General features: G+C 41.7%; 1 protein-coding gene across 2 annotated transcripts in view; it reads right to left on the bottom strand.

Moving 5' to 3' along the window:
- Positions 1 to 25,921, bottom strand: part of fras1 (Fraser extracellular matrix complex subunit 1) — a 323,395-nt gene that overhangs the window by 108,890 nt on the left and 188,584 nt on the right. For both annotated transcript variants that reach the window (XM_063490043.1, XM_063490042.1), the window contains exons 21-27: positions 24,563 to 24,709; positions 23,151 to 23,297; positions 20,893 to 21,033; positions 20,235 to 20,375; positions 19,880 to 20,020; positions 9,126 to 9,411; positions 5,860 to 5,944 (exon numbers count right to left, since the gene is read on the bottom strand). In XM_063490043.1, coding sequence (XP_063346113.1) covers positions 5,860 to 5,944; positions 9,126 to 9,411; positions 19,880 to 20,020; positions 20,235 to 20,375; positions 20,893 to 21,033; positions 23,151 to 23,297; positions 24,563 to 24,709 — 1,088 coding nt within the window. The remainder of the gene's footprint in view (positions 1 to 5,859; positions 5,945 to 9,125; positions 9,412 to 19,879; positions 20,021 to 20,234; positions 20,376 to 20,892; positions 21,034 to 23,150; positions 23,298 to 24,562; positions 24,710 to 25,921) is intronic.

Consider the following 25,921-nt stretch of genomic DNA (forward strand, 5'->3'; position numbering starts at 1 on the left):
ATTTATCCAGATATGTTGGAGGATAAAAAGTTCAGAGTTGTATTGTTAATTACACGGGTGATGTTGCAAAGCCATGCAAACGTAATGTAATGAATATTGTAACAGTAGTCTAACACTGCTTATCATTAATTAGAAAAACTCACATTTTATGGCTGTAGTTTGTTCACTCAGGTAATTTGACCACTCCACTCTTTTGTCTAAATATGGTGAGTACACAAACCAATGGATGATGATGTCACAGCGTCCATCTTTTAAATATAGTTTCTCGTGTGTGCATAATAACTCTCTCTGTATAAAATATATTATGAATGTGATGATGAAGATAAAATCGAGAATGCATTCAGTATGCTCGTAATCAAAAAGCCGTCCTGCACATCTTACCGTTTCTACCACTGAAAGATTTCTTTCAAAGCAAGCCCATAAAGCTTGAAATGTTCTGAAACCACATTGACAGGATCTACTTTCTTTCAAAGAAAACTGTAGTGCACACAACAAAAACACTGAAAGTTACATCAGTGTATGTGAGTCACTTTGATGTGGACTGAAAGGAGCAATCACCATGTTCCCTTCTGTCTCTCTGAAGAAGTTCAAATACTAAAAAATAGCGTATATTGAGGTAATGTTCTTTTCTAGAAATGTATGTGAATTACTCCCAGAACAAAAAAAGCAGGTAGCTGTCTGCACATCAGAAATATTGGAGACTGTGTGGGAGCATGAAAGCTGACCACGCACAAACTTGCAGAAACTGTGCAAAGATAAGTCTTTCTTGGAAAATGAAAACTCAAATGCATCTCCATTAACAGCCTCTGTCCACTAATGCCTTTCAGAGAGGGAAGTCATTAGTCATCAGCATAAAGTAAGCATAAAGTCTATTTTCCATCATCTTTTCAAAACAGTAAATGCCACAAACACTGTTGTTTGTAGAGCAGGGCGATATGACCAAAAATATTTATCACGATATACATTTGAAAATTTGCGATAACGATGTAACTGATGATATAATTGACACTAGACAAAATACTTTACAACTCCACAACTTTATTAGTGCAAAAAAAAAAAACCATCAATGTATTTTCACTTAAACAAGCAGCTGTTTATGTGCATTAAAGTTATATAAAGATGTAACAGTGCAAATACAAATTCCTTGCTGACAGTTTAACCAAAAGGCATTTCCAGTGGAAATTGGCCGACATATCCTCAGCATAACCATGTATAATATCCACGAAACTTAAAAAGAGGTTATACACACACAATACAGTAATATTATGTTGAAGCACAGTACGTATCACTCCGCGAGGCTCCTGCCTACGATAGCCGTAATGCTCCGACAATCCATCAAGCGGTGCGGGTTCATAGCTTAGCAAAGTCGTACTAAAACATTTAACAGACTTTTGAGCGCCGTGTACCACATAAAATCGTTTCGAGGTCAGTAAACACAACCAGAATTCATATATAAGGCACACGGGATTATAAGGGGCACTGTCGATTTTCAGAAAAATCAAAGGATTGATTTTAAGTGTGCTGTATTTTCTAAAAAACACGGTAATAACGACGGCCCGCTAGCATGCTCTACCAAAAATAGTGCTTTGTTGTGTATCTGACGGATGAAAGCTAAACCAGTTCCACACCACTGATTTTTACAAACCAATTCTGGTTCATCGTTTCATTCAACGATCCGCTTTCGCCCTTCTCATTCTCTGTCGCCGCCATGCTTTTTCCAGCATGTGCGTATGAAAACAAAGGCACTGCGCATGCGCGTTTTACCCATATTTTATCGCGATATTTCATTGTTTTATCGTTGCCCAACATTATACCGGTATTACCGTGAACGGTATGATATGGCCCAGCCCTAGTTGGGTGTATGGCATTACTGTGCTATATTTTGTAATCACATTACAGTTACTAATCAAAAAATAATTTTTATTTATTGCACAAAATAACAAGAATGCGATGGTTACAAACTGCATCCAGGCCAGAAGCAGCCGTTCACTGCTGCTAACGTTGTGACATGGACTGTTTTCAAGCATCTGTGCAGACGGCGCAGTAACATAAAGCTACACAAGGAACACGGAGCGACGTTATTTAAAACTGAGTGCATGCTGAACCCGGCCCAGCAGTCAGAGCCCAATCTAAGAGTGATGAGCAGTCAGGCTTGTACCGCTGTAGCCTCCAATTATACCCCATCCTGCTTCTATAGAAGAATCAATCATTGTTTTCCAGACCCTTTAACAACATCTTGTAGTAGCAGTATTGGCGAATAGACTTTGCAGTAAGCAGGGGGAATAAGGGAGGTATTAAGGAACTTCATCTCTGCTCATTGGTTTGAAGAATAAGCATCACGGTGCAATAATCCTTTCAATCATTGCTTGAAACACCATAAAAAGGGTTTTATCCATAAATGACTTGTTATTTTCAGTTACATTAATATAATATTGGTTTAACTTATTCATTTTTTGGGGATTGAGTACTGTATTTCTAATGATGTTTATTATTTGTTGAAAGTACTGTTAAAGCTGCTTCTCTAAGCTGTCAGTATAGACTTTTGACTCCTGCAATAATATGTTTTTTCAAATTGTTGTGTTATTGCTTTCTTTTTCATCGCTACATCCTAAAGGTGACTGTGGAGGCCACCTAAGTGCAGTGAACCCATTCTCAAGTTGAAGAAACCCACTTGAGATCATTTGAGCTTAATGACATTATCCTGCTGGAAGCAGCCATCAAAAGATGTGGTCATAAAGGGATGGAGATGGTCAGAAACAATACTCAGGTGGGCTGTGGTGTTTAAATGTTTAAATGATGGTCAGGTGGCATTAAGGGGCCCAAAGTTTCTCAGGAAAATATCCCTCACACATTACACAACCAACACCAGCTTAAACTGGTGATCCATCACAGGATGAATCCATGCTTTCATGTTGTTTGCAACAAATTCTGATGCTACCATCTCAATATCAAGACTCATCAGATCAGGTGTTGTTTTTCCAGTCTTCTATTGTCTAATTTTGGTCAGCCTGTGTGAACTATAGCCTCAGTTTCCTGTTCTGAGCTAACACCAGTGGCACCCAGTCTGGTACTCTGGATACCTTAATCTCATCTCATCTGACCTCTGAAGCCTAAATAAAACACAGGTGGGACAGACAATAACAAAGGAGAGAAGACAAAGACAGGAAGTAAAAAACAGAGTAAAAGGTGAAGCAACTATGGCAACAAAACAGGACGTGGAAACTTGAAAGATGAAGACAAGATAGCAGATGGCAACATAAGAAATATCCAAAAGAGTAACCAAACATTTAAAATAAACACCACATAGGAACCCAGGCCATGTCACACTTTAAATCGCTTTCTCCAGGGTGGTAAATATGTAACATAATGCATGACTTTTTAATAACAGTAATAACTTTTATAACAACTCCAAACACTTGTCACAAATTTTATACCAAAGAACGGGATATCTGGCCTCATCCTACATCTGTTTATAGTCAGATAATAAGTTAACCAGAACTAATTTGCACTGCTGAAGAAAGCAACACGGTGGTGTTTATATAATTATATATCGTTATCATAAAATGATAATCATCTGCTGCAGACATTAATTAATTTTGCACTGGTAGAAAACTGGTGGAGTGCCAGTCAAAACACAGACACACACAAGTTCCTGTTCTTTCCTTATCAGCTGCTTCGGCTAATGTTGTATGAGAAAGCAGATAAGATTGCGTAATTGCAAAGTCAACCAAAACAGACTCAAATGCAGCACCACCACTCAATCACCATCTGCAGGCAGCCCCCTGAGCTCAGTGTCTGCAACATTCATTTGCCTGGGGGCAAATTCAATAGAGCGGTCACGCTGTGTTGGATAAACACCCAACAAGGGTACGATACACACTAAAAAACGTTTAAATTCCTCAATTAAGGCTTTTAGGAGACTGTCTGACACAAGAAAAAAAAATTATCATTAATATTTATAATAAAAACAATAAAAAGCTGTTTTTTAAGGAAAGAAATTTTGTTTGAAGACTGTAGCATAGACTTTTGTGAGACATTTTAGCTTCTTTTAACTATTTCTCCATAGACAGCGAGCACAGTAACGCAGGTGCCGCACTAACCCATCAACTGTTCTCAGAGAGGGCATGTTAATCCCTTGTTTCTCATTATTTTCTAAAGCTGTGCCAAAATCAGAGGTCAGCTTGACATCAATAAAGGCGTGCTCTCAGGCTGACATTGGCCGATCACCGGGGCTTTACTCCGCAGAGAGAGAGCCTCAAAAAATAGTGAGAAATGCAGATCAGCTGGGATGATGCAGCAAAATGAGAAGTATATGCAATAAACATGTAATATAAATAATATTATTAAAGCTTAAACAGGCATCAGAAAATCTACAATAACATTTCAACAGGTGAGTTTCTTGAATGTTTCAGATACATCTGCAAGCTCCTCTGTTGAACTGACTGCTTGTAGTTCTCAAAGATGCTTTTATACAATGAACCCATTCATACAAGCACTTTTTCTACACTTGACTGATTTCTATCTACCGTTCACACACTGATGGAAGCAACCGAGAAACCTGCTCTACCTCCTGAGCTACAGATCCAACTGCCTAAAAAATGACCTGCAACCACCAACGTTTTCCTCGTTGCAGGGAGGCCGTTGTCCTACGTTCACTCTAATATGACTGAGCCTTAAACTAACTACATGTACCTAACTGTAGGATGGCGGTATCCAGTTGACTCGTCCCCTATGACGTTAGCAAAAGTTAGTATAGTTTTTATGTGCCAAAACTAGAGATGTGATGTAATAAGGAGAGCCACTGAGATTTTGGACCACACCTTTCTTTAGAAATATGTTTTTCCTCCAGATAAATGGTCGTCTGTCACTCAGGAGGTAGAGAATGCTTGCTACTAACTTCAGTCCTTTGTCAAGATACTGATTGCTAAATTGTGTGGTCTGCGGCGATGCTGCGGGGAAGGCGGACGTACCTGAGCAGCATCTGCAATCACGCCTCGCTGGCTTAAAACAGAATGAACTAGGTTCTGTTGTTGTTGTTGATGTGTGTGGGCTGTAGTCGAAAAGCTTGATGCAGCAGATGCGCATGTTATTAACGTAACTGCCGCAAATTTCTTTGTAAAAGTGATTCTGATGTTAAACATTAGTTCCCCATGACTTTTCTGCCAGGTAACTTGCGCCCCACCTGTCAGAACTCTAATCCGTGCAGCTAAATCAAATGATTTAGGTGCATGAATGTGGCTTAGAAAAGGTGCTTTGGGTGGTCTGTTGAAGTATATATGCATCACTGCAAACAGGAGGTTATGAATACATGCAGGGATGTGAAATACCCCACACTCAGGTGCCCACAGATTGGACGACACTTATCTTTGAATCGTGCTATAATTTTAATCCAAACAACAAACCTGTAGAGTTTCATGAATGCACCTTGCACAGTTGCTGTCGCTAATGCCATCATATTGACAAAATCTCTCCAAAGTCACTGCTCAGTCAAAGTCAGGCCTCACATTTACACAGTCCTCAAACTGCAGTCTTTTCTCTCTGAGGTAAACTTTCTCAACAAGGACTAAAGACTAAAGGCATTTTAATTTCATAGAGCAAACCTCTACATTTCACACTGAACTAAATTTAGAAACAAACGTGCCCTGGCTTCTCCCTATGTAACGTCACTACATTGGTCTGCAACGTGAAAACAGCAACCTTTATTAGATATCTGGATTTGTAGCCTGAAGAACAGATTTATGATACAGCTTTTTTTATGGCACTTTCAAGTCAGTTCATTTCTCTTAAAACTGTTTCAGAAAAAGCAAGTCAGTGTCAATTACAGTAAATAAAGGAGAGTTGAAGGAAATGTCTGCTTACCTGCATGGACACGGCTCGGACTCGAATTGTTTTCGGTTGGGAAAACAGCTGGGGATCAGCAACACGCAAGGTGAACTCACCGCTCCTGCAGGAAGACGAAGAAAGGGGAACTCTTAAATGAAGACAAATCTTGGAGTAGGGAGACTAAACTTCACCATCCCTTATTTCTGAAATTGCTTTAAAAACTGCTTTAAAAATGTGACAGGCTTCAGTTGGCAGCTGAGGAAAATGGGGAAATGAGTCCCGTGAGGGTAGCATGGTGTGTAGTCATTAGACCTGATCACCTGTGAGTTATCTGTGGGAGTGGAGGTCAGCTATCACAAACAAAGAAAAGCCCACCTGCTCACACACTCATCATCATCAATGTGCCCCCCTACACTGCTGCCTTACCATATTCCAAGCCAAGGCTTATTACCCACAACTCCCCAGGGCTGCAGCTGGGAGACATCCAGAGAGTCTGAAGATCAAATAACCGAGCGGGTTGTTTGTTTTAGTGACAGAAAGGAAAATAACGCTCTAAGGAAAGCCAAGTGCTTAGGTGCTTTTTGGACTGCAGTAGCATCTTTGAAAGTTGCTGACAAAAGTCTGCTGAAGGTTGTTTTCCTAATAGTTTTAACCGTCATGGTCCTCGGGTCAATGTGTTTCTAGTTTCTCCTGCCTCACTGGCACCACGTTTATGGCCAGTCTTCACATGCTCACCCATCTCGTTTTAGTTTCACTTCCTGCTTTTGGTCTGGACGTCTCTTCCTGCAGAGATGCTGAGGTGTTCTCAAGCTAGTTCAGGGGTGGGCAATCTCAGCCCACGAGGGCCGGAGTCCCTGCAGGTTTTAGATGTGTCCTCGAACCAACACAGCTGATTTAAATGGCTAAATTAGCTCCCTAACATGTCCTGAAGATCTCCAGAGGCCTGGTAACGAACTAATCATGTGATTCAGGTGTGTTGACCCAAGGTGAGATCTAAAACCTGCAGGGACACCGGCCCTCGTGGACTGAGACTGCCCACCCCTGAGCTAGTTAATCCCAGACTTATTGCCAGTAAAAACACACCAAACTGCGGCTCTACAGTGGCTGAATGGCCACAGAAACAGCCCAGATACGCGTAAAGTATGGAGTTATATTAAAGTAACACTGAAGTTGTAAATCTCATTTTCTGTGCAGTGTGTTGCTGTTGCTGGTACGTGTCTTCACTTCATTATAGATGAGAGAAAGATTTTTTTAAATGCAGCCTTGAGACAAGTGGAAAGGCTTCTGATCTGTGCAAACGTGTGTATTTCTCCTCAGTAGTAAAGTCTACCACTCAAAAAAATAAAATTCATTTTATGTTAGCGTCTTGACCCATGGCATGTTTTTCTAAGGCACCCGTGAATGAAAATAACTCATTTTGAAAGCTCAAAAGAGTTTGTCTGTAACAGCAATCAACATTTAATCTTTTTATTCATCATTCGTCCATTTTTTCCCACCATCATCTGAACGCAGCACATGTTTTTTGGGTTTTTTTTCTGATGGACACATCTCCTCTTACGGGAATTCAAACCTGTTACCATGTGCTTGCTGTTCTGGGTCTACAGCCGTCATCCTCTGATTGACATAATTTGAAAAATATGGCAGATTTAATCTCATTTGGAGCTTTACATTTTTCTGTCTCCATTAATCTAATGGCTTAAACCTGTACAGAGGATCACATTTTGCTAATTCGTTGGCATGCTGCCATTTTAGGCCTAACCAGCTGAGTCAGGATTGACCAATATGACTGCTCTGTCCATTCAGACTGAGTGAGTGGACATCTGTCCCAAACACAGCGACAGAGGGGAGGCTGCAGAGAAAAATGGGCAACATTTTTCATCCATTAACACAAGACTGCCTTTTATTTGATTTTCAGCTGCTTTGTTTTCCTTTCAGGATGTCAGGGGCCAGCGCTCTTTAATGTCTGCTTTCTGCTGTCTACACGTATCTGCAGCTTCTGTGATTCCCGGCACGGAGTGCACTCAGACTGGGGTCAAACAGAAAGAAATGCAGATTATGCAAATATGACCACATTACTCCCAAACATGTAAATGTAATGCATCTCACATCCATGTTCAGGTTAATAGAAATGAACTTTGGAGCCAAGAAGCAGCATAAATCAAACAGGAAACTTTGACAAGGAGTGAAAAATTAAATGTCAGGATAGTCATTAATGAGAAGGAAGGAGATGATGAGCTTAAAGGGATAGTTTTATCCAGACTTTGGGATAAGCTAACAGTTATAGTCATCAGGTCAGAAGGGTCTAAGGAGTCTAAGGAGACATGCACAGACCTCCTTCTCCCCAGACACCACCTCCAGTAAGTCCTGGATTTACCCAAGAGGCATTCTGGTCATCAAAGGAAGCTCATGTCTGCTGCGTATCCACGACCTGATTCTTTTGGTCACCACCCACAGTTCAATGTAGATCGGCCAGTAGACAGACAACCTCACCTTTACATCCAGCTCTCTTCACCACAACAGACCAGTACAGAATCTGCATTTCCCACTGCACTCAACCCTTACTCATGAATAAGACCCTGAGGTACTTAAAGTTCTCCACCTAGGGCAGCAAGTAGAGGAGTGTCCACCCAGCTGAGACCCACCTGAATCTGGAGGTCATCACTCAATGACGCCAACAAATCCAGGTTCTACTAACCGATGTTAAGTCACGTTAGGCTCGCTAAGATATCTTATTACCTTTAATTTCGAGTTAATTGTTTTTGCACATAAAAAAATGCTCGAAAAAACAGAAAGAACTACAAAAAAAAAAAAAGAAATATCTTGGTACCATTTCGTCTAAGATCTGTCCTTTAATCGAGGTCGGCTAAATCATCCATCCCTGTATGTGTGTTATCTCTGGTTTTGCACTATGAATTAGTCCTTAGTCCTCTCACTGTCTAATGCCTCTTCCACCAAAATAAATCTTTATTACTTGGTGGCCATTTTGGGACAGCGGAGGCACAAAGTAAAGATATAATCAGAATGATCATGAAAAATACCCAGAACAGTAGAAGCAGTCCATTAGATTACCATCCAGGGCTTAGATTAAGTTAGGTAAGATTTTTGCTGTATATGGATGGAGCTACAAAATTGCACACCTTGGCAAAGCAGTGCCTGCCACCCAAAGATTCATAAATTATCGTTAAACAAGTATAAGTATAGTAGCTCTGTGACTGGATACTGTCCAAGTATTGTGTCAAACTCATGTCTCAGAAAAATAATTCCAGGCAAAATACAGAAAAAGTTTTGTCCGTCTTACTGACCTGTCTTTGTCTTTCTGGTATCGGAATCGGACCCGTCCGTGTCTCAGCTCTGCCCACGTGAACGTGTCATCCTTCTTTATTTCTCGGCCTCCCGTCTCTTCGCCTTCTTCCCCTCTGAACAGGACCAGCCGTCCGTTACTCGGCTTCTGAACAAGCTGAAAGATCAGCTGCTCAGACGGACTGTCTGGGTCTTTCACCTGCAACAGGGTGGGGAGCAGCGGGGCAAAACCATCAAAGGGAGCCAGCAGGGACCCGTTGACATGGAGGGCAGGTGTGTGGGCGTTCACTGAGAGGACCAAGAAAAGAAAAACTCAAATCAATAACCTCATTAAAGCCAAGCTGGTGAAACGAAAGTAAATTCACTTACAGTACATTTTACATCCTTGTTGTGAAATACACACCAAATAGCAAACTTTTGTATACCTGTGGGGAAATTCATCGTCACGGATCCTCCAAAACAAGATTAAAGCAAAACTGGATTATCAACGAGTATTTTTTAATAAAAGAATGGGAACTTGGAAGGTAGGAAAATAATCAGAAATAGAAATATTGAGTACAGTTTAATCCATGCACAGCATCAAAAGTACATTGTGTAAAACAGGCTCAAGATGGCCGCCAGGGTGAAGCCACAGAGTCAGGCAGGTCCTGTGTGTTTGCCAAAAAAAATATATCAAAAGACCTTGGATTTTGTCATGTTTGTTTGGTCTCTTGTCTTTCTACCTCCTCTTGAGCTTAATGTATCCACGGAAAATGGTTAATTTAACTCTCCACCCAGCCAAGAGGAGCCAACATCTTTTGTATTCAAGAATCCTGGATTGTGGACATGCTAGGCCGCCCCCAGGTAAACGTGTTAAAACGGTATCTAGATCATTCCTGGGGGTTGTGAATCTTTTGATGATAATACTTCTGGCTGGCGATGTTGAGCGTAACCCCGGACCTGTTTCAAGTCCTGTGCTACAGTTGCAGCAGCTCCCTGGGCTAACACCATCACTGCTACCTGGGCTACAGCAGCTCCCTGGGCTAACACCATCACTGCTACCTGGGCTACAGCAGCTCCCAGGGCTAACACCGTCACTGCTACCTGGGCTACAGCAGCACTGTGGGTTAACACCGTCACTGCTACCTGGGCTACAGCAGCTTCCTGGGCTAACACCATCACTGCCACCTGGGCTACAGCAGCCTCCTGGACTAACACCATCACTGCTACCGGGGCTACAGCAGCCTCCTGGACTAACACCATCACTGCTACTAGGGTTACAGCAGCCTCCTGGACTAACACCATCACTGCCACCTGGGTTACAGCAGCCTCCTGGACTAACACCATCACTGCCACCTGGGTTACAGCAGCCTCCTGGACTAACACCATCACTGCTACTAGTGTTACAGCAGCCTCCTGGACTAACACCATCACTGCTACTAGGGTTACAGCAGCCTCCTGGACTAACACCATCACTGCTACTAGTGTTACAGCAGCCTCCTGGACTAACACCATCACTGCTACTAGGGTTACAGCAGCCTCCTGGACTAACACCATCACTGCCACCTGGGTTACAGCAGCCTCCTGGACTAACACCATCACTGCTACTAGGGTTACAGCAGCCTCCTGGACTAACACCATCACTGCTACTAGGGTTACAGCAGCCTCCTGGACTAACACCATCACTGCCACCTGGGTTACAGCAGCCTCCTGGACTAACACCATCACTGCTACTAGGGTTACAGCAGCCTCCTGGACTAACACCATCACTGCCACCTGGGTTACAGCAGCCTCCTGGACTAACACCATCACTGCTACTAGGGTTACAGCAGCCTCCTGGACTAACACCATCACTGCTACTAGTGTTACAGCAGCCTCCTGGACTAACACCATCACTGCTACTAGTGTTACAGCAGCCTCCTGGACTAACACCATCACTGCTACTAGTGTTACAGCAGCCTCCTGGACTAACACCATCACTGCTACTAGTGTTACAGCAGCCTCCTGGACTAACACCATCACTGCTACTAGGGTTACAGCAGCCTTCTGGACTAACACCATCACTGCTACTAGGGTTACAGCAGCCTCCTGGACTAACACCATGACTGCTACTAGGGTTACAGCAGCCTCCTGGACTAACACCATCACTGCTACTAGTGTTACAGCAGCCTCCTGGACTAACACCATCACTGCTACTAGGGTTACAGCAGCCTCCTGGACTAACACCATCACTGCTACTAGGGTTACAGCAGCCTCCTGGACTAACACCATCACTGCTACTAGGGTTACAGCAGCCTCCTGGACTAACACCATCACTGCTACTAGTGTTACAGCAGCCTCCTGGACTAACACCATCACTGCTACTAGGGTTACAGCAGCCTCCTGGACTAACACCATCACTGCCACCTGGGTTACAGCAGCCTCCTGGACTAACACCATCACTGCCACCTGGGTTACAGCAGCCTCCTGGACTAACACCATCACTGCTACTAGGGTTACAGCAGCCTCCTGGACTAACACCATCACTGCTACTAGGGTTACAGCAGCCTCCTGGACTAACACCATCACTGCTACTAGGGTTACAGCAGCCTCCTGGACTAACACCATCACTGCTACTAGGGTTACAGCAGCCTCCTGGACTAACACCATCACTGCTACTAGGGTTACAGCAGCCTCCTGGACTAACACCATCACTGCTACTAGGGTTACAGCAGCCTCCTGGACTAACACCATCACTGCTACTAGGGTTACAGCAGCCTCCTGGACTAACACCATGACTGCTACTAGGGTTACAGCAGCCTCCTGGACTAACACCATCACTGCTACTAGGGTTACAGCAGCCTCCTGGACTAACACCATCACTGCTACTAGGGTTACAGCAGCCTCCTGGACTAACACCATCACTGCTACTAGGGTTACAGCAGCCTCCTGGACTAACACCATCACTGCTACTAGGGTTACAGCAGCCTCCTGGACTAACACCATCACTGCTACTAGGGTTACAGCAGCCTCCTGGACTAACACCATCACTGCTACTAGGGTTACAGCAGCCTCCTGGACTAACACCATCACTGCTACTAGGGTTACAGCAGCCTCCTGGACTAACACCATCACTGCTACTAGGGTTACAGCAGCCTCCTGGACTAACACCATCACTGCTACTAGGGTTACAGCAGCCTCCTGGACTAACACCATCACTGCTACTAGGGTTACAGCAGCCTCCTGGACTAACACCATGACTGCTACTAGGGTTACAGCAGCCTCCTGGACTAACACCATCACTGCTACTAGTGTTACAGCAGCCTCCTGGACTAACACCATCACTGCTACTAGGGTTACAGCAGCCTCCTGGACTAACACCATCACTGCTACTAGTGTTACAGCAGCCTCCTGGACTAACACCATCACTGCTACTAGTGTTACAGCAGCCTCCTGGACTAACACCATCACTGCTACTAGGGTTACAGCAGCCTCCTGGACTAACACCATCACTGCTACTAGGGTTACAGCAGCCTCCTGGACTAACACCATCACTGCTACTAGGGTTACAGCAGCCTCCTGGACTAACACCATCACTGCTACTAGGGTTACAGCAGCCTCCTGGACTAACACCATCACTGCTACTAGGGTTACAGCAGCCTCCTGGACTAACACCATCACTGCTACTAGGGTTACAGCAGCCTCCTGGACTAACACCATCACTGCTACTAGGGTTACAGCAGCCTCCTGGACTAACACCATGACTGCTACTAGGGTTACAGCAGCCTCCTGGACTAACACCATCACTGCTACTAGTGTTACAGCAGCCTCCTGGACTAACACCATCACTGCTACTAGGGTTACAGCAGCCTCCTGGACTAACACCATCACTGCTACTAGTGTTACAGCAGCCTCCTGGACTAACACCATCACTACCAATAGGGCTACAGCAGCTTCCTGGGCTACCATCACTGCTACCGGGGCTACAGCAGCCTCCTGGACTAACACCATCACTGCTACCTGGGTTACAGCAGCCTCCTGGACTAACACCATCACTGCCACCTGGGCTACAGCAGCCTTCTGGACTAACACCATCACTGCTACCAGGTTTACAGCAGCCTCCTGGACTAACACCATCATTGCAGGTCCCGATTACAACTAAACCTAGTAAGTCAACACAACCTATCATACCCGTGGGTATACAGAGGAACCCTGTGTTTAAAAAGCATCGATCGTTTAAGTTATTTCGGACTCTTAATCAAGCTAGGACTATATGGGATCCACAGTGTAAAGACAAAGGGCTCCTAGGTGGCCATCTGAACATACGCAGCATGGCCCCTAAGAGGGAACAACTGGAACATCTTCTCATTAATTCAAATGTTGATTTCATGGGACTTTCGGAAACTTGGCTCAAACCCTCTTCTCCACAGGCACTGGTAACTCTACAAGGCTACCATGTCTTCAGAAAAGATAGGCATCAAGGAAAGGGGGAGGGGTGTTATTGTATATGAAGGACTCTCTAAAATGTACACAAATAATCTGGCCAAATGAAATCTCTGTTGAATGTGTTGGAGTTAAAGTGTCACTCTCAGCAGAAATGTCATTCACTGTTTTATGTCTTTATCGCCCACCTTTAGCAAAAGTAGATTTTTATGACCAATTCAAGGCACTTCTGAATTCTTGCGACTTCAACAATGAACTTATCCTAATGGGAGACTTAAATGTAAATTGGGATAACAAAAGCGACAGAAAGAAACTAAAAGAAATCACAGATAATTTTGGTTTAAAACAAATGATCAATGATCCCACTAGAATAACAAATCGCTCTAGAACTCTAATAGACCTGGTGTTTTCTAACAAACCGGACAGAATGATAAAAACATATAACTTTTTGACTGGCTTGTCTGACCACAATGCAATATTCTTCTCTAGAAAGCTGACTAAAAAGCGACTGAGATGTGTCAGTAAAAGCATGAATATAAAAAAAACATTTATTCCAAATAATCAACAGCAACATTTAATGGCAGCTCTAAATAATTTTGATTGGACTACCATACTATCCTATGATGACACTAATAAATGTTGTGATCTATTATACTCTGCTATTAAAGGGGTCTTGTCACAGTTTCAGAAAGAGAGCCATTTAAAGAAACGAGTTTATTCCTTGCCTTGGATTAATACTGAGTGTAAACAGCTTATGAGACTCAGAGACCAGTTACTTAAAAAATCGTTACAATCTGGATTAAATACTGATCGATTACATTTTATATCTGCAAGGAATAAAGTCACACAAACTTTGAGAATGGCAAAAGCAAATTTTTTCATGACTGTAATTAATAGTGCCAAAGGAAACTGTAAGCTAATTTGGGAAAATATTAACAAACTCCTTGGTAACAGTAAGCATAATGCTGATACAGACCTTGAACTTAAATTTGCCAATGAACTGGTATCAGAGCCTCTTAGCCTAGCTACTAAATTAAATGATTTTTTCCAAAGTACCATTAATGAAATTGCACAATTGTTTTCTAATTCTTGTGACCCTCAACAAAATATTGGGAATACCGACACCAAAGAGGATGTTTCTTCTCCAGATTCAAAGTTCAATATTCAGAAAATTACAGAAAATGAAGTAGAAAATATAATCTCTAAATTAAGAAGTTCTAAAGCAAGGGATGAGTTTGGATTTGATACCAATTTTTTGAAGCATTATAAATCTTGTCTTTTGGTGCCTGTGACCCATCATATTAATTTATCAATCACGCAGGCAGTCGTTCCTCTGAGTTGGAAGGTGGCAAAAGTTACACCAATTTATAAATCGGGTGATAAAACAGACCCTGCTAATTATCGACCTATTAGCATACTCCCTATCTTTTCAAAGATAGCAGAAAAGTGGGTTGCTAATTCTATCATCAAACATCTTAATGACTCCAATCCGGGTTTGCACCCTATGCAATTTGGATTTCGCACTCTTCATTCAACTGAAACGGCTGTCTGTGTTTTTGTTGAGAGAGTGAAATCTTACTTAGACAAGAGCAGTTATGTTGCGGCTGTTTTTCTTGATTTCAAGCGTGCGTTTGACACTGTGAATCATCTTAAGCTCTTGTCTAGACTGTCGACATTTAACTTTAGTAATCACACTGTTAAATGGATACAGTCTTATCTATCAGATAGAAAACAATGCGTGCAAATAAAGAATAGCAAGTCACCCTATCTTTACTGTACGCAAGGTGTCCCCCAGGGTTCAATTCTAGGCCCCCTGTTATTTTCACTTTATGTAAATGACTTACCTAATGTGTGCAAAAATGTGGACACGATTATGTATGCTGATGATACAGTAATTTTTACACAAGCCAAAACTGCTGATGATGCAGCCCATCAGCTTTCACTGGCATTACATGATTTACAAAAATGGCTGAATGACTCATGCCTGTGCCTTAATTTTAAAAAGACCGTATCAATGTTTTTTAGTAAACCTAAAACAACCGTGGCTGCAGTAAAAGTTTGCTTGGGTGCACAAGAATTAATTAATGTTGAGGAATTTAAGTATTTGGGAGTGCTACTAGACTCTAAATTATCCTTTAAAAAACATATTAAAAAAGTAGTGAAGACTGTAAATGTTAATATACAGAACTTTAGACATATCCGCACATCATTAACAGACACAGCAGCGATTACATTCCTGCATTCTATGATACTGGCTCATATTGAATATTGTATTACAAGTTGGTCCTATACGAGCTCTGCTGCTATTGGACCAATCGAAGTATGCTACAAAAGAGCATTGAAAATATTAGATAAAAAACCTTTTTCATATCATCATTGTCAAATTTTAGATAAATACAAGTTTTTAAATTTTACTAATTTCAAATTATTTAAATCTGCCTGTCTAATATACAAAGTTATACATGGTCTGGCGCCTCCACCAATGAGTGATTTTATTAAACAAAAGTCTAGCAGTGTTGCCGGGTCTCGACTGACTCGAGCCACTGTTAGAGGTGATTGTGAATTGACACTCAGGCGGACCACCTTTTCACAGAATGCTCTGTCATATCAGGGAGTGAGCTTCTGGAATAGTCTTCCACTGTCAGTGAGGGAAAGTACAAGTCTACCCATCTTTAAGAGTCACTTAAAAGGGCGGCTGAGGGACACACAAACATGTGATCATGTTTAATAATCATGCTTTATATTGGACGGGAAAAAGAGTTAGTGTATTACAAAAAGGGAAACAACTGTTAGTGTAATGGGTGAGCGCAATATCAGGACAGTCAGGGCATGTGCAATACTGGGGTTTGTGCAATATAACTGATGTGTTTCCGTTATTGTTATCTATACTGTCCTCTGTGTCCATTCTTCTTGTCATTTGTTTGTTCTGTGATGACTGTTTTTGTCCTTGTCACATGACCTGTAAATAGTGTCTCTGTATGTTTTTACTAACTTGTGTTTAACACCAACCTGCCAGAGGGTCTGCAGATGGAAATTAGCCCAAGGCTATAATCTGGCATATTTACATTTATTAAAATGTTCATTAATATGTATTGCCACTCTTTCTAAAAAAAATAAAAAAATAAAAAAAATAAAAAAATGGTTTACTGAAAAAAGCCATCAAAGTAACTGGACTAATAACCAGTGTACAATGATAATTTGGTTTAAAAAAGCATCCAATTATCTTCATTAATACATTTTAATGCCTTCTTTAAATATCTGTTGGCATGGAGTTGTAGCTGAATAGAAGTGGGTCAGCGTAGAGGTTGAGAGGAGGTTATAAACTGAAAATGAAAAAAAAAAGTGCGTGTGGGAGAAATGGCAGACATATCACGAGTGAGACATCTCGGCCTTGGCGTGGCATTTTAGAAGTTGGCTCTAATTGGTGCTGACTTTGTTGGGGAACTTTTTAAAGATCAGCTCTTTTTGAGATGCCACCCTAATCTCATTATACCTCCTGTAATGATGCCAGCAGGCATGCTTAAATCTCAAACTCTGGGCCATGTAATTATACTTCCAAATGAGAAGAAGTCTATAATTTAAAGCAATAGTTCCTGAACTGTTTTTTTTTTTTGGGGGGGGGGGCTGGCAATTTTTTGTTTTTAAAGATCAATTTTTTCTCCATTTTACTTCATTAACATGTGGATTAGCTGAAGGCTAAAAATGTTCATTATTTTAGAAGAAAACACATTTATCAGAAAGTGCGTGATAATATATTTCTTAATTATAAATATGCTTTGTCACTTTTAAGAACTACAGTCTGCTCCTCAAGGCCTCGGGCATTTCAGCCTGCGGGTTGTTTTAAGATAAAAGAGGAAAAAAATTAAAGTACAAAACTCCTTTAACAACCTAACTGCAGACAAAGCTTTCCCAGTCTTATTCAGGAGGACCAATTAATCAGTCACCAACAGGAACCTTCTAATTTCAGACAGATGTTAGCAGTGTTAGCTTCCAGTTCTTCCAGTATCTTTATATTTGACCTGCAAAGACTTACATTTGTTATCAGTTTTCAAATTTGACTTCATAAGATTTAGTTCTATAGACCTTTTTCACCTCTGGATAGAGTCTGATTGATAGTTGATTTATGTTCGTCAGTGACTGAGAAACACAAATTAAATCAAGAGTTTTGCTGGAATCTCAGCAGATCAGCTGATCTCAAAGCCAGTCCACATCAGCTGACACCCTTCTATATATCCACCGGCTCTCTCATACAGAGAACACTATTTATGTAGCTTTAGCTTGCCTACTGCACACTGAAGCTTATGCAGTCGGTATCTGACGTATTCAATGGCATAGTCTCTTATCTTACTTCTGTTCTCACTCCTCTGGTTTTCAATGCATGGAAGGTTATTCCTTTCAGTAACAACCACCAGTAATGTTTAGGCCCTCTGCTTAAAAGTAACCGAGATTTTTTTTATTCAATCTTAAATACTTTTTTATTAACTGGTAAAAAAGAAAACCAGGAGAACGTATAGACTTCTATTACACTACCACAGACTCTTTGGTTTAACTGTGAATGGACCAATCATAGTCACTCCCAAAAGATTTTAAAAATGGGAAAAACTGACATGGAAATAAAAAATTGTGGTCCTGACTCAGATATATTAACACGGTCTTTATGTTCCAAACATTTAACTGCGATCACAAATGCTACCTACTGAAAATATATAACTGGTCTGCTTGGTCGTTAGTTTCTTTGTGAAAAATACAATTGAAGCCTTTAATATGTTCTGATATATTACTAGTATATATATATTACTCTTCAACTGGAATCACTGTATCTGTTCTTTTAAATGATCAGTATTAGAGGGGTATTTGGACACAAATACACTAAATCATAACTGGGTTTTCTTCAGGTATGAAAGGTTAATAATGTCTTTAGTTTTTCCCCATCGAGTTGACAGAAACTGTAGGGTCAGGCTTGGAAGAGGGATGGGCTGAGAATGGGGTATCAAGTTGGGTACAGTCCACCATCTAACCCAGGGGTGTTGAACTCCAGGCCTCGAGGGCCAGTGTCCTGCAGGTTTTAAATATCACCTTGGGTCAACACACCTGAATCAAATGATTAGTTCATTACCAGGTTTCTGGAGAACTTCAAGACATGTTGAGGAGGTAATTTATCCATTTAAATCAGCTGTGTTGGATCATGGAAACATCTAAAACCTGCAGGACACCGGCCCTCGAGGCCTGGAGTTCGACACCTGTGATCTAACCAATGGATAGGCACAAATCTTTCACACTCCATCCATCCATCCATCCATCCATCCATCCATCATATTAAATTTAGCCTATCCCAGCTAATAACCTCCTCTCCCTTTACAACAGCCACACATGCCAAATATGTTTATGTGTTGGATGAACATCTCTGGCTCATCTGATGAGATTGAGAAGCATACCTTTGGGAATTAAACCTTTTTAACCTTAATTTTAGAGAATACCAGTTTTTTCTTATATAAGACACGACGTCCTGGCAGTAACTGCAGTCATGGCTGTCTCCCCATTCCTTTACACTGATATGGTCTTGTTAACCCAAAATAGGTGCTCAGCACGGCACGGATGAGTGCTGTAATTTGCCTAAAAAGTTCAAGACACGTTCTCTAAAAAGCTGCTTGCCAAATTTGAAACACAGCACACCCCATGTGTGATTGACGGGTCACTCATTAGCGTCAGAGTGACGATCTGACTACAGTTCAGCATTGAGCTGCACAACGTGACTGAGGACTGCCAATGACAAAACTGCTCATTGAGTCGAGTGTGTCACAATAAAACCACCACTGCAACACAAGAGTACGAGCTGCTGGTGAAACTTTATCATGACATTTGTTGCTGTGTAACTTCAAACTGACAACATGTTTTACTGTATAAGCTTTATTTTTGGAAGGACATTAACATTTTGCAGCTTAACCTCCTCCACAGCATCGCACACTTTTTCTGTTAGCAATGTAAATTTGCTTTTATGTAATATCTTGTGGTCATTTGCATTATTTATGTGGGCATCTTTAGTTTATTTGCATATAAGAAAAAAGCTCCCACTGGTGTGGTGCTTGATACATGATGCTGTGCTCAGTATAGAAACCTCCCAGCTGAGAGAGAGAGAGTGATCGCTCCAATGTGACCTGGACCTACCCCCAGGCCTCCCAGTTTGTCTGCAGAATTCACCTACTGTTGGTCTTTAAACTGTATTTATACAATTCTTCTTTTCAGAGCTAACAGATTTGAAGTCTGGGAGCTTTCTATCAATAAATTAAAGGACTTTTCTGCTATGTAATGATAACTGTTTGCAGTTTTAAAACCAACATAGGCATCATGTTATTACCGTGACAGGTCCTGGTCTTCTGGTCTGCGTAATATCCATGTCCACAGTCAGGAGTGCAGTATCCTTCCATGAGGTAGGTCTGATTACGACAAGCTCTGCAGAGTCCGATCCCGTCACAGAGCACGCAGTCAGACGAGCAAGCTGAAGGAAAAGATCCAAATTATTCAAATATTATTCAAATTAGAAAAATGCTTCTTTTTGTTTTTACACAAGTCTTCAACTTTTACTTACTCTGTTTTAAATGTCTATTATGAATTTATTTTCAAACTAAATTAATACTCTGATCTTCATAGAAACAGTCTTTAAAAGTCTATCACTACATATAGAAATAAAATAAAAAGATGTATATTCTTACATTTGCAAGCTTTGGAAGATGCATCCAGGAAGTAGTTTCTGCCACATTCGAGCACACACTGGCCGTGCAGCGTGGCGTAGGGAGGCTGGCATTCCTGGCACTGTCCAGGACCTCGACAGTCCAAACAGTGATCATCACAGCCTGCCGCAGAGAGCAAAACATTTGAAAAAAAAAAGTGATATAGTAACTGAGTTAAAGACATTATTTATTTTATCACCAGATATTTTCTTAATGTGTTTTTTTGGCTACTAGCACCAGTGAAAAAAGTAACATGGAGTCACACAGAAGCTGTATTACAGACTGCTAATGCACACATGCATTAATCAGTTTGCTTAGGCTTGTATGAATGTGTGTGACTGAGTGAATGAGGCTTGCTGAGAGTAGAAAAGTGCTATACACCAGTCCATGTAGTTGATTTGGCCAGTTCATACAACTTCTACATATAAAAGCTCTTTTAAGGAACCTTTTAGTTCAGCTGCAGTTGATTATCTGCTTTATTAAGATTGGCTGCGTTAACAATCGATTAGGAAAAACAACTTCAAATGGACACAAATGTACAAACAACAGTGTAAAAGCCCAGAGGAAGCTCTTTGTGCGGCTACAATAGCACCGACTGCATGTGAAGTGGGTCAATTTATCTGCTTTTTGTTGGACTGACCGAGGCATCTGTCTCCGTCCCGATAGGAGCCAAAGGAGCACCCCTGCGTGCACACTCCCTCCTGCAACACGTAGCCCTCCATGCACTGCAGGCAGTCAGTCCTCAGGGGGCCTTTACAGGCGTTGCAGCTCCAGTCACACTCTGCAAATAGGATGGACGGCAGCAGAAAAGAAGTGAGAGGAGGAGGTGTACGTGTGTGTGTGTGTGTTGGGACATTGGGATTAGCAGTGAGGGGATTTTAGAGGTGAGAGCAAATAGTGAGAACAGAACAGAAGAGAGGGAGGGCGAGAGACCAAAAGAGATTAATCAACTTTTTTTTCTCTATGGGATTGATTTTAAAGCCATTTGTGCTTCTTTCTCTCTCATCACCTGCACATCTGTTGTTTGTCCTGTGCACAATTAATACAGGCATGAAAATGAAGCACAGTTGGGACTCTTCATGCTTGTATGACCTTCTACATTTGTATTAAACCTGAAGATGAAACTAAGCAGGATATACAGTTTGTAGAGTAACTACACATACAGTGAAACACCGTTTGTGAAAACAAACACAAAAGAAAAATGGATTAAAATGCTACATTTTCTTAAAACATATCAAATATACAAATTAACCATAACTGTAGCCCAGAAAACCTCTGAACACATCAAGCTGAACTCTGAAAAAGGGACACATGTCAGCGAGGCCGACTGGTGTCTGGGCATTAGTGCCATTCATGTGAATCAGTGAAGTGGACCTGGCACCATCTTTGTGGTGTTGGTGCCTTTCAGATCACTTTAAATGAAACGATCTGAGTAATAACATGGCTTTGTGCTTGGTCCAAGACGTTTTTCTTCCGTTTTGGTTCTAGTAATTGATAGTCTGCTGATAACTCCAGCCTTTCATCCACAAATCACCGCAGTCTTCAATAAAACAACACAGTGATCCAGTATGCTTTACAAACCTATGGCTAATAACATGGTGGCAACGTCCTTCCTAAATATACAGCATGCAGCTGAGATGGAAGTTTGGACCTACTGCTGTGATGCTAAGTTAATTAATATTCTAATTTCCTCATGCAAGTTTTCCTTGGGGTCAATCTTTGATATTTTTTGTTTATATTATGGCAAAATATATATAATATATATAATTTCGTCATTTTGTTTAACAGCCACCATCTCTTAGTCTGTCTTCAGCATCTGCCTTTGTTTTTAGGTGATAGTGGGAGGCAAACGGTGGGATCTGAGATGCAAATGAGGGATTTCTCAGTGGACAAAGATCACTGATAAAGCCAAACAAATGTAGGTTTTGGTAGTGCTTAAGGGTTTGTAAGAGACTCTCTCTGAGAACTTTGAAAGCTCCCCCGAGGCTGTGAAATGAAAGCTCCCAGAGGTTTCTCGAAGCTGTTTTGGTTTTTGAGAGAGCTGTTAGCCGTGGTGCTTTTAACACACTGGGTGCATCTAAGGTTCAGTGGATTAACCAGGGGGATAAACACCATCATGAGCTGGATGGCTAAAAACCACCTGTCTAAGTGGGAGGCGCTGCTGGCTGGCTCACAGGGAATCAAAATGTTTATTTAGCCCGGAGCAGCTAGCTTAGCTTCTAATCCCATAACAGACATGTGCAGCGTTGGTTCAGCCTCCGGGACCGGTTCCTTTGGGCCCCCGATACCTGGAAAAACCTTACTGCACTGGACTGAATCAGTGATAAAGGGAAATCTACTAGGTGATTTCCGCTTTATGTGAAATAACTTACTGTGAATTAAAGCATATGGTACATCAGCGCAACAACAGGACTGGGCTGACATTAAATCTTATGCAGTCATTATTCTTTGATCCAGAAAAAGGAAAATGGATAAAAAACACATTTTCACGTGTCTTATTATCGAGTTCAAGCCTGAAAAAATGCAAGCTGGGCTGATTAGTGGGTATTTAAATATATAAACAGTGGTGTTGTAAGCAGAGTGAAAAAAGGGCAAGCTATTCATTCAGGCCCGGGATCCCCTGAGGCTCATGCATCAATGTCTCTGTGCACAGGAAGATGTAATACTGAGTTAAAATGCACACACAATGTGTAGCATTTGCATACCTGGTTCTACAGTTTATTACTTGATTGATGGAGCCTATAAACTCAATGTAGCACAGTACACTACATGCAATATGGATGGAGAGCAATTTATGAATATCATAAAGGGTGCACTGCATATCCTCATTATTAATCCCCCTTGCCTCACTGCACCAGTGCATTTTGTGTGAGGTTGTCAGGCGACTTGGCAGCGTACCTCTGCAGGTGCGGGTTGTGGTGTTGAGGTAGTACTGATGGGCGCAGCTGTCGTACTGGCATTCTCCGAACAGCAGCACCTTGGCCGGGTCACGGCAGGACGTACAAACCCCGGGCATCTCGCACGTCAGGCACTGGCTGTCACATGCTGCAGAGAGCAGAAAGGGTTGACGGACTAGTGAGGAAAATGTGAAACACCAGCCAACACCATAAACTGCCTGAATGTGGCTGTGCCGGATGCAGGGATTGCCTAAATTCCTCCTAAACACATGCATGTGAGGTTAATAAGTGATTCTAAATTGACCGTCTGTGTTAGCACTGTAATAAGGAGGCAGTCTGACCAGGATGTACCCCATCTCTCGCAGCTTAAAGAGGCCCTCACAACACAAACAGAACTGAAGGAGTACTGAGTAATTAAAACACCAACTAACTACACTCGCTCACTTGTTCATTGAGTCTGGGATCTCTCTGTATTGTAAAAATATCGTCTTAGCATTCTTGCGGTGTTGACGGCTTGTTTTCATGACTACCTGCATCACTTTCCCACCGGCTTCTCCGCTTCACTCATTACTTTCAGCGTATATTCCACCGACTCGCCATTCATTTTCTGCCAGACCGTCTTTGTGAACTTTCACTAAACTTTTGTGCCATGAATGGTCCTGTTTGTTTGTGCCTGTTTTCACCCTCTGCCCACTCTGTCTGGAATTCAATTCAGGCAATTCGTTCAATTTTATCTGCCTGACTTGTAGGTGAACTCGTTTCACGCAAACAACAAGTTGGCCTTTTGGCTTTCTGTACCTGAGTGCTGCATTTAGCTCTGTTTTCTGAGTTGTGACAAGCTAAAAAGTAGCAGTAAGCTAATACCCATCAACTTCCACGTTAAAATGTCCAAGTTTACAGCAGAAACACATTTTTACAGGTTTAGGTCTCTGTGGATAGTATCCTTCTTTATAACAACCGTACCAGGATTATTATTTTTAATAACTCATCCAACATTGTTGCCTGTGTTGGAGCTGAAAATCAGTGTGTGGCCCTTGTCTGTAGCCTGTAGGTGTCTGCTAAACTTCACCTTCACTAACTGGAGTCTCTGAACTAGACTTTTTGGCCTGTGTTTGTGGTTTTGGTGTTTTTTGGGGCATTTTAATTAAATAATCTCACCATTAATATTGCCTGATGTGTCCAAGAAGTTTGTAAATTTGTAATGGTAAGCAAAAGTCTATGATTTAATTAGACACTCATTAGCGGTTATATATGCGATGCCATCCAAGTTATGGATTCCCTTGATGTCGCCATGGGTACGTACATCTTTTAAAGGCAGTCTTCTCAGTGCAAACATAGAGTACAGCTAACAGGAAAGGAGTGTGTGTGTGTGTGTGTGTGTGTGTGTGTGTGTGTGTGTGTGTGTTTACTAACCCTGGCAGATCCTTTGGCCATTGTTATAGTATCCAAGGGGACATTTGGGGGCACAGAGTCCAGATGGCAAGAGAACGCTGTTGGCAGGGCAGGAAGTACAAGAGAGCGGCCCAGCCCCACTGCAGGCCTCGCATGATGGATGGCATTCTGGGAAAAAAAAGTAATACCTTTTATGGACATCCAGGGACATAGAAATATAACCCAAGTTCCCAAAAAGCTGTCAGACCGTGTTAAATGTAAATAAGCACAGAATGCAATGATTTGAGATTTTACTCGTAGTTTAACATTGAAAACATATCAAATATTTAAAATGAGTCATTTAATTACTTTGTGAAAAATACTGGCTAACTTAGATTTTGACGGCAGGAGCATGTTGGGATGCGGGCAACAAAAGGCTGTAAACAGCTCTAAAAACAGGAAGTAGACGTGGTGTCTGTGTTTGTTTGTGTCTATCCCAGCATCACCTTGACATCCTTGACGTTTGTTGATTGTTTCATTCCAATTTCTATGGAATTTCTATGCTGCTAATTAAACCCTCCATGCCAAAGGTTTTAATCCAGCGTGCCTTTATGATTTCTAAACTTCATCTTTTCCTCCGTCTGCCAAGTGCCGTCCAAACCTCCAACTGCCAGCTCGACAGTCTTTGCTTCTCTGTTCATTCAGCCTCAACCCTTTATGTTCCAGTCCAACTATCCCCAGACTCTCCATTCACTGTAAAACCCGGCTTAATCAGCCTTCAAGTTCCTCTATTTCTACTGAAAAAATAAAATCATTTTTAATAAAATAGAAACTTTTGGCTTTCTATTTAGACTTTCTCAAACCTGTAAACTTGTAAGAGCTTTCAAAAAAGATAATCTGATATGTTGGAGAAGATATCAGAAAGACACTGATCCAAAAGGATGGATTGTGACAATAAATGTAGTCCTTTGTTTTAACAGCAAACTGTGGTCAGTTCTAATGTTAAACATGACCCTGTAGTGAGAATAAAGTCATTTTAGTAGTTCTGACTGTTAAAGAATTGCAATACAAGAAAAACTCAGACGGAAAAGGTTTTTTAAGTTTTAAACCCTCTTTGAAGTTCTCAAAAACAGATGGACACAACACTGAATCATCGGTTTCTTGACGACAAAAGGCGGCACAGTGGTTCAGCTGTTAGCTGTTGCCTTGCAGCACTAAGGCCCAGAGTTCAAATCTGAGGACGGCCTTCTGCGGTGTTTTGTTTTGAACTGTGCATGTTCTCCCTGCGCTTCTGTGGGTTCTCTCCAGGTACTCCCTCAGTCCAACAACATCAATGTGAATCCTTATCTGTCTCTACGTGTTAGCCCAGCTCCCCCAGTAACTCTGAACTGAATAAGTGGC

The sequence above is a fragment of the Pelmatolapia mariae genome, linkage group LG12 (assembly GCF_036321145.2).
Source record: "Pelmatolapia mariae isolate MD_Pm_ZW linkage group LG12, Pm_UMD_F_2, whole genome shotgun sequence".
Lineage (NCBI taxonomy): Eukaryota > Metazoa > Chordata > Actinopteri > Cichliformes > Cichlidae > Pelmatolapia > Pelmatolapia mariae.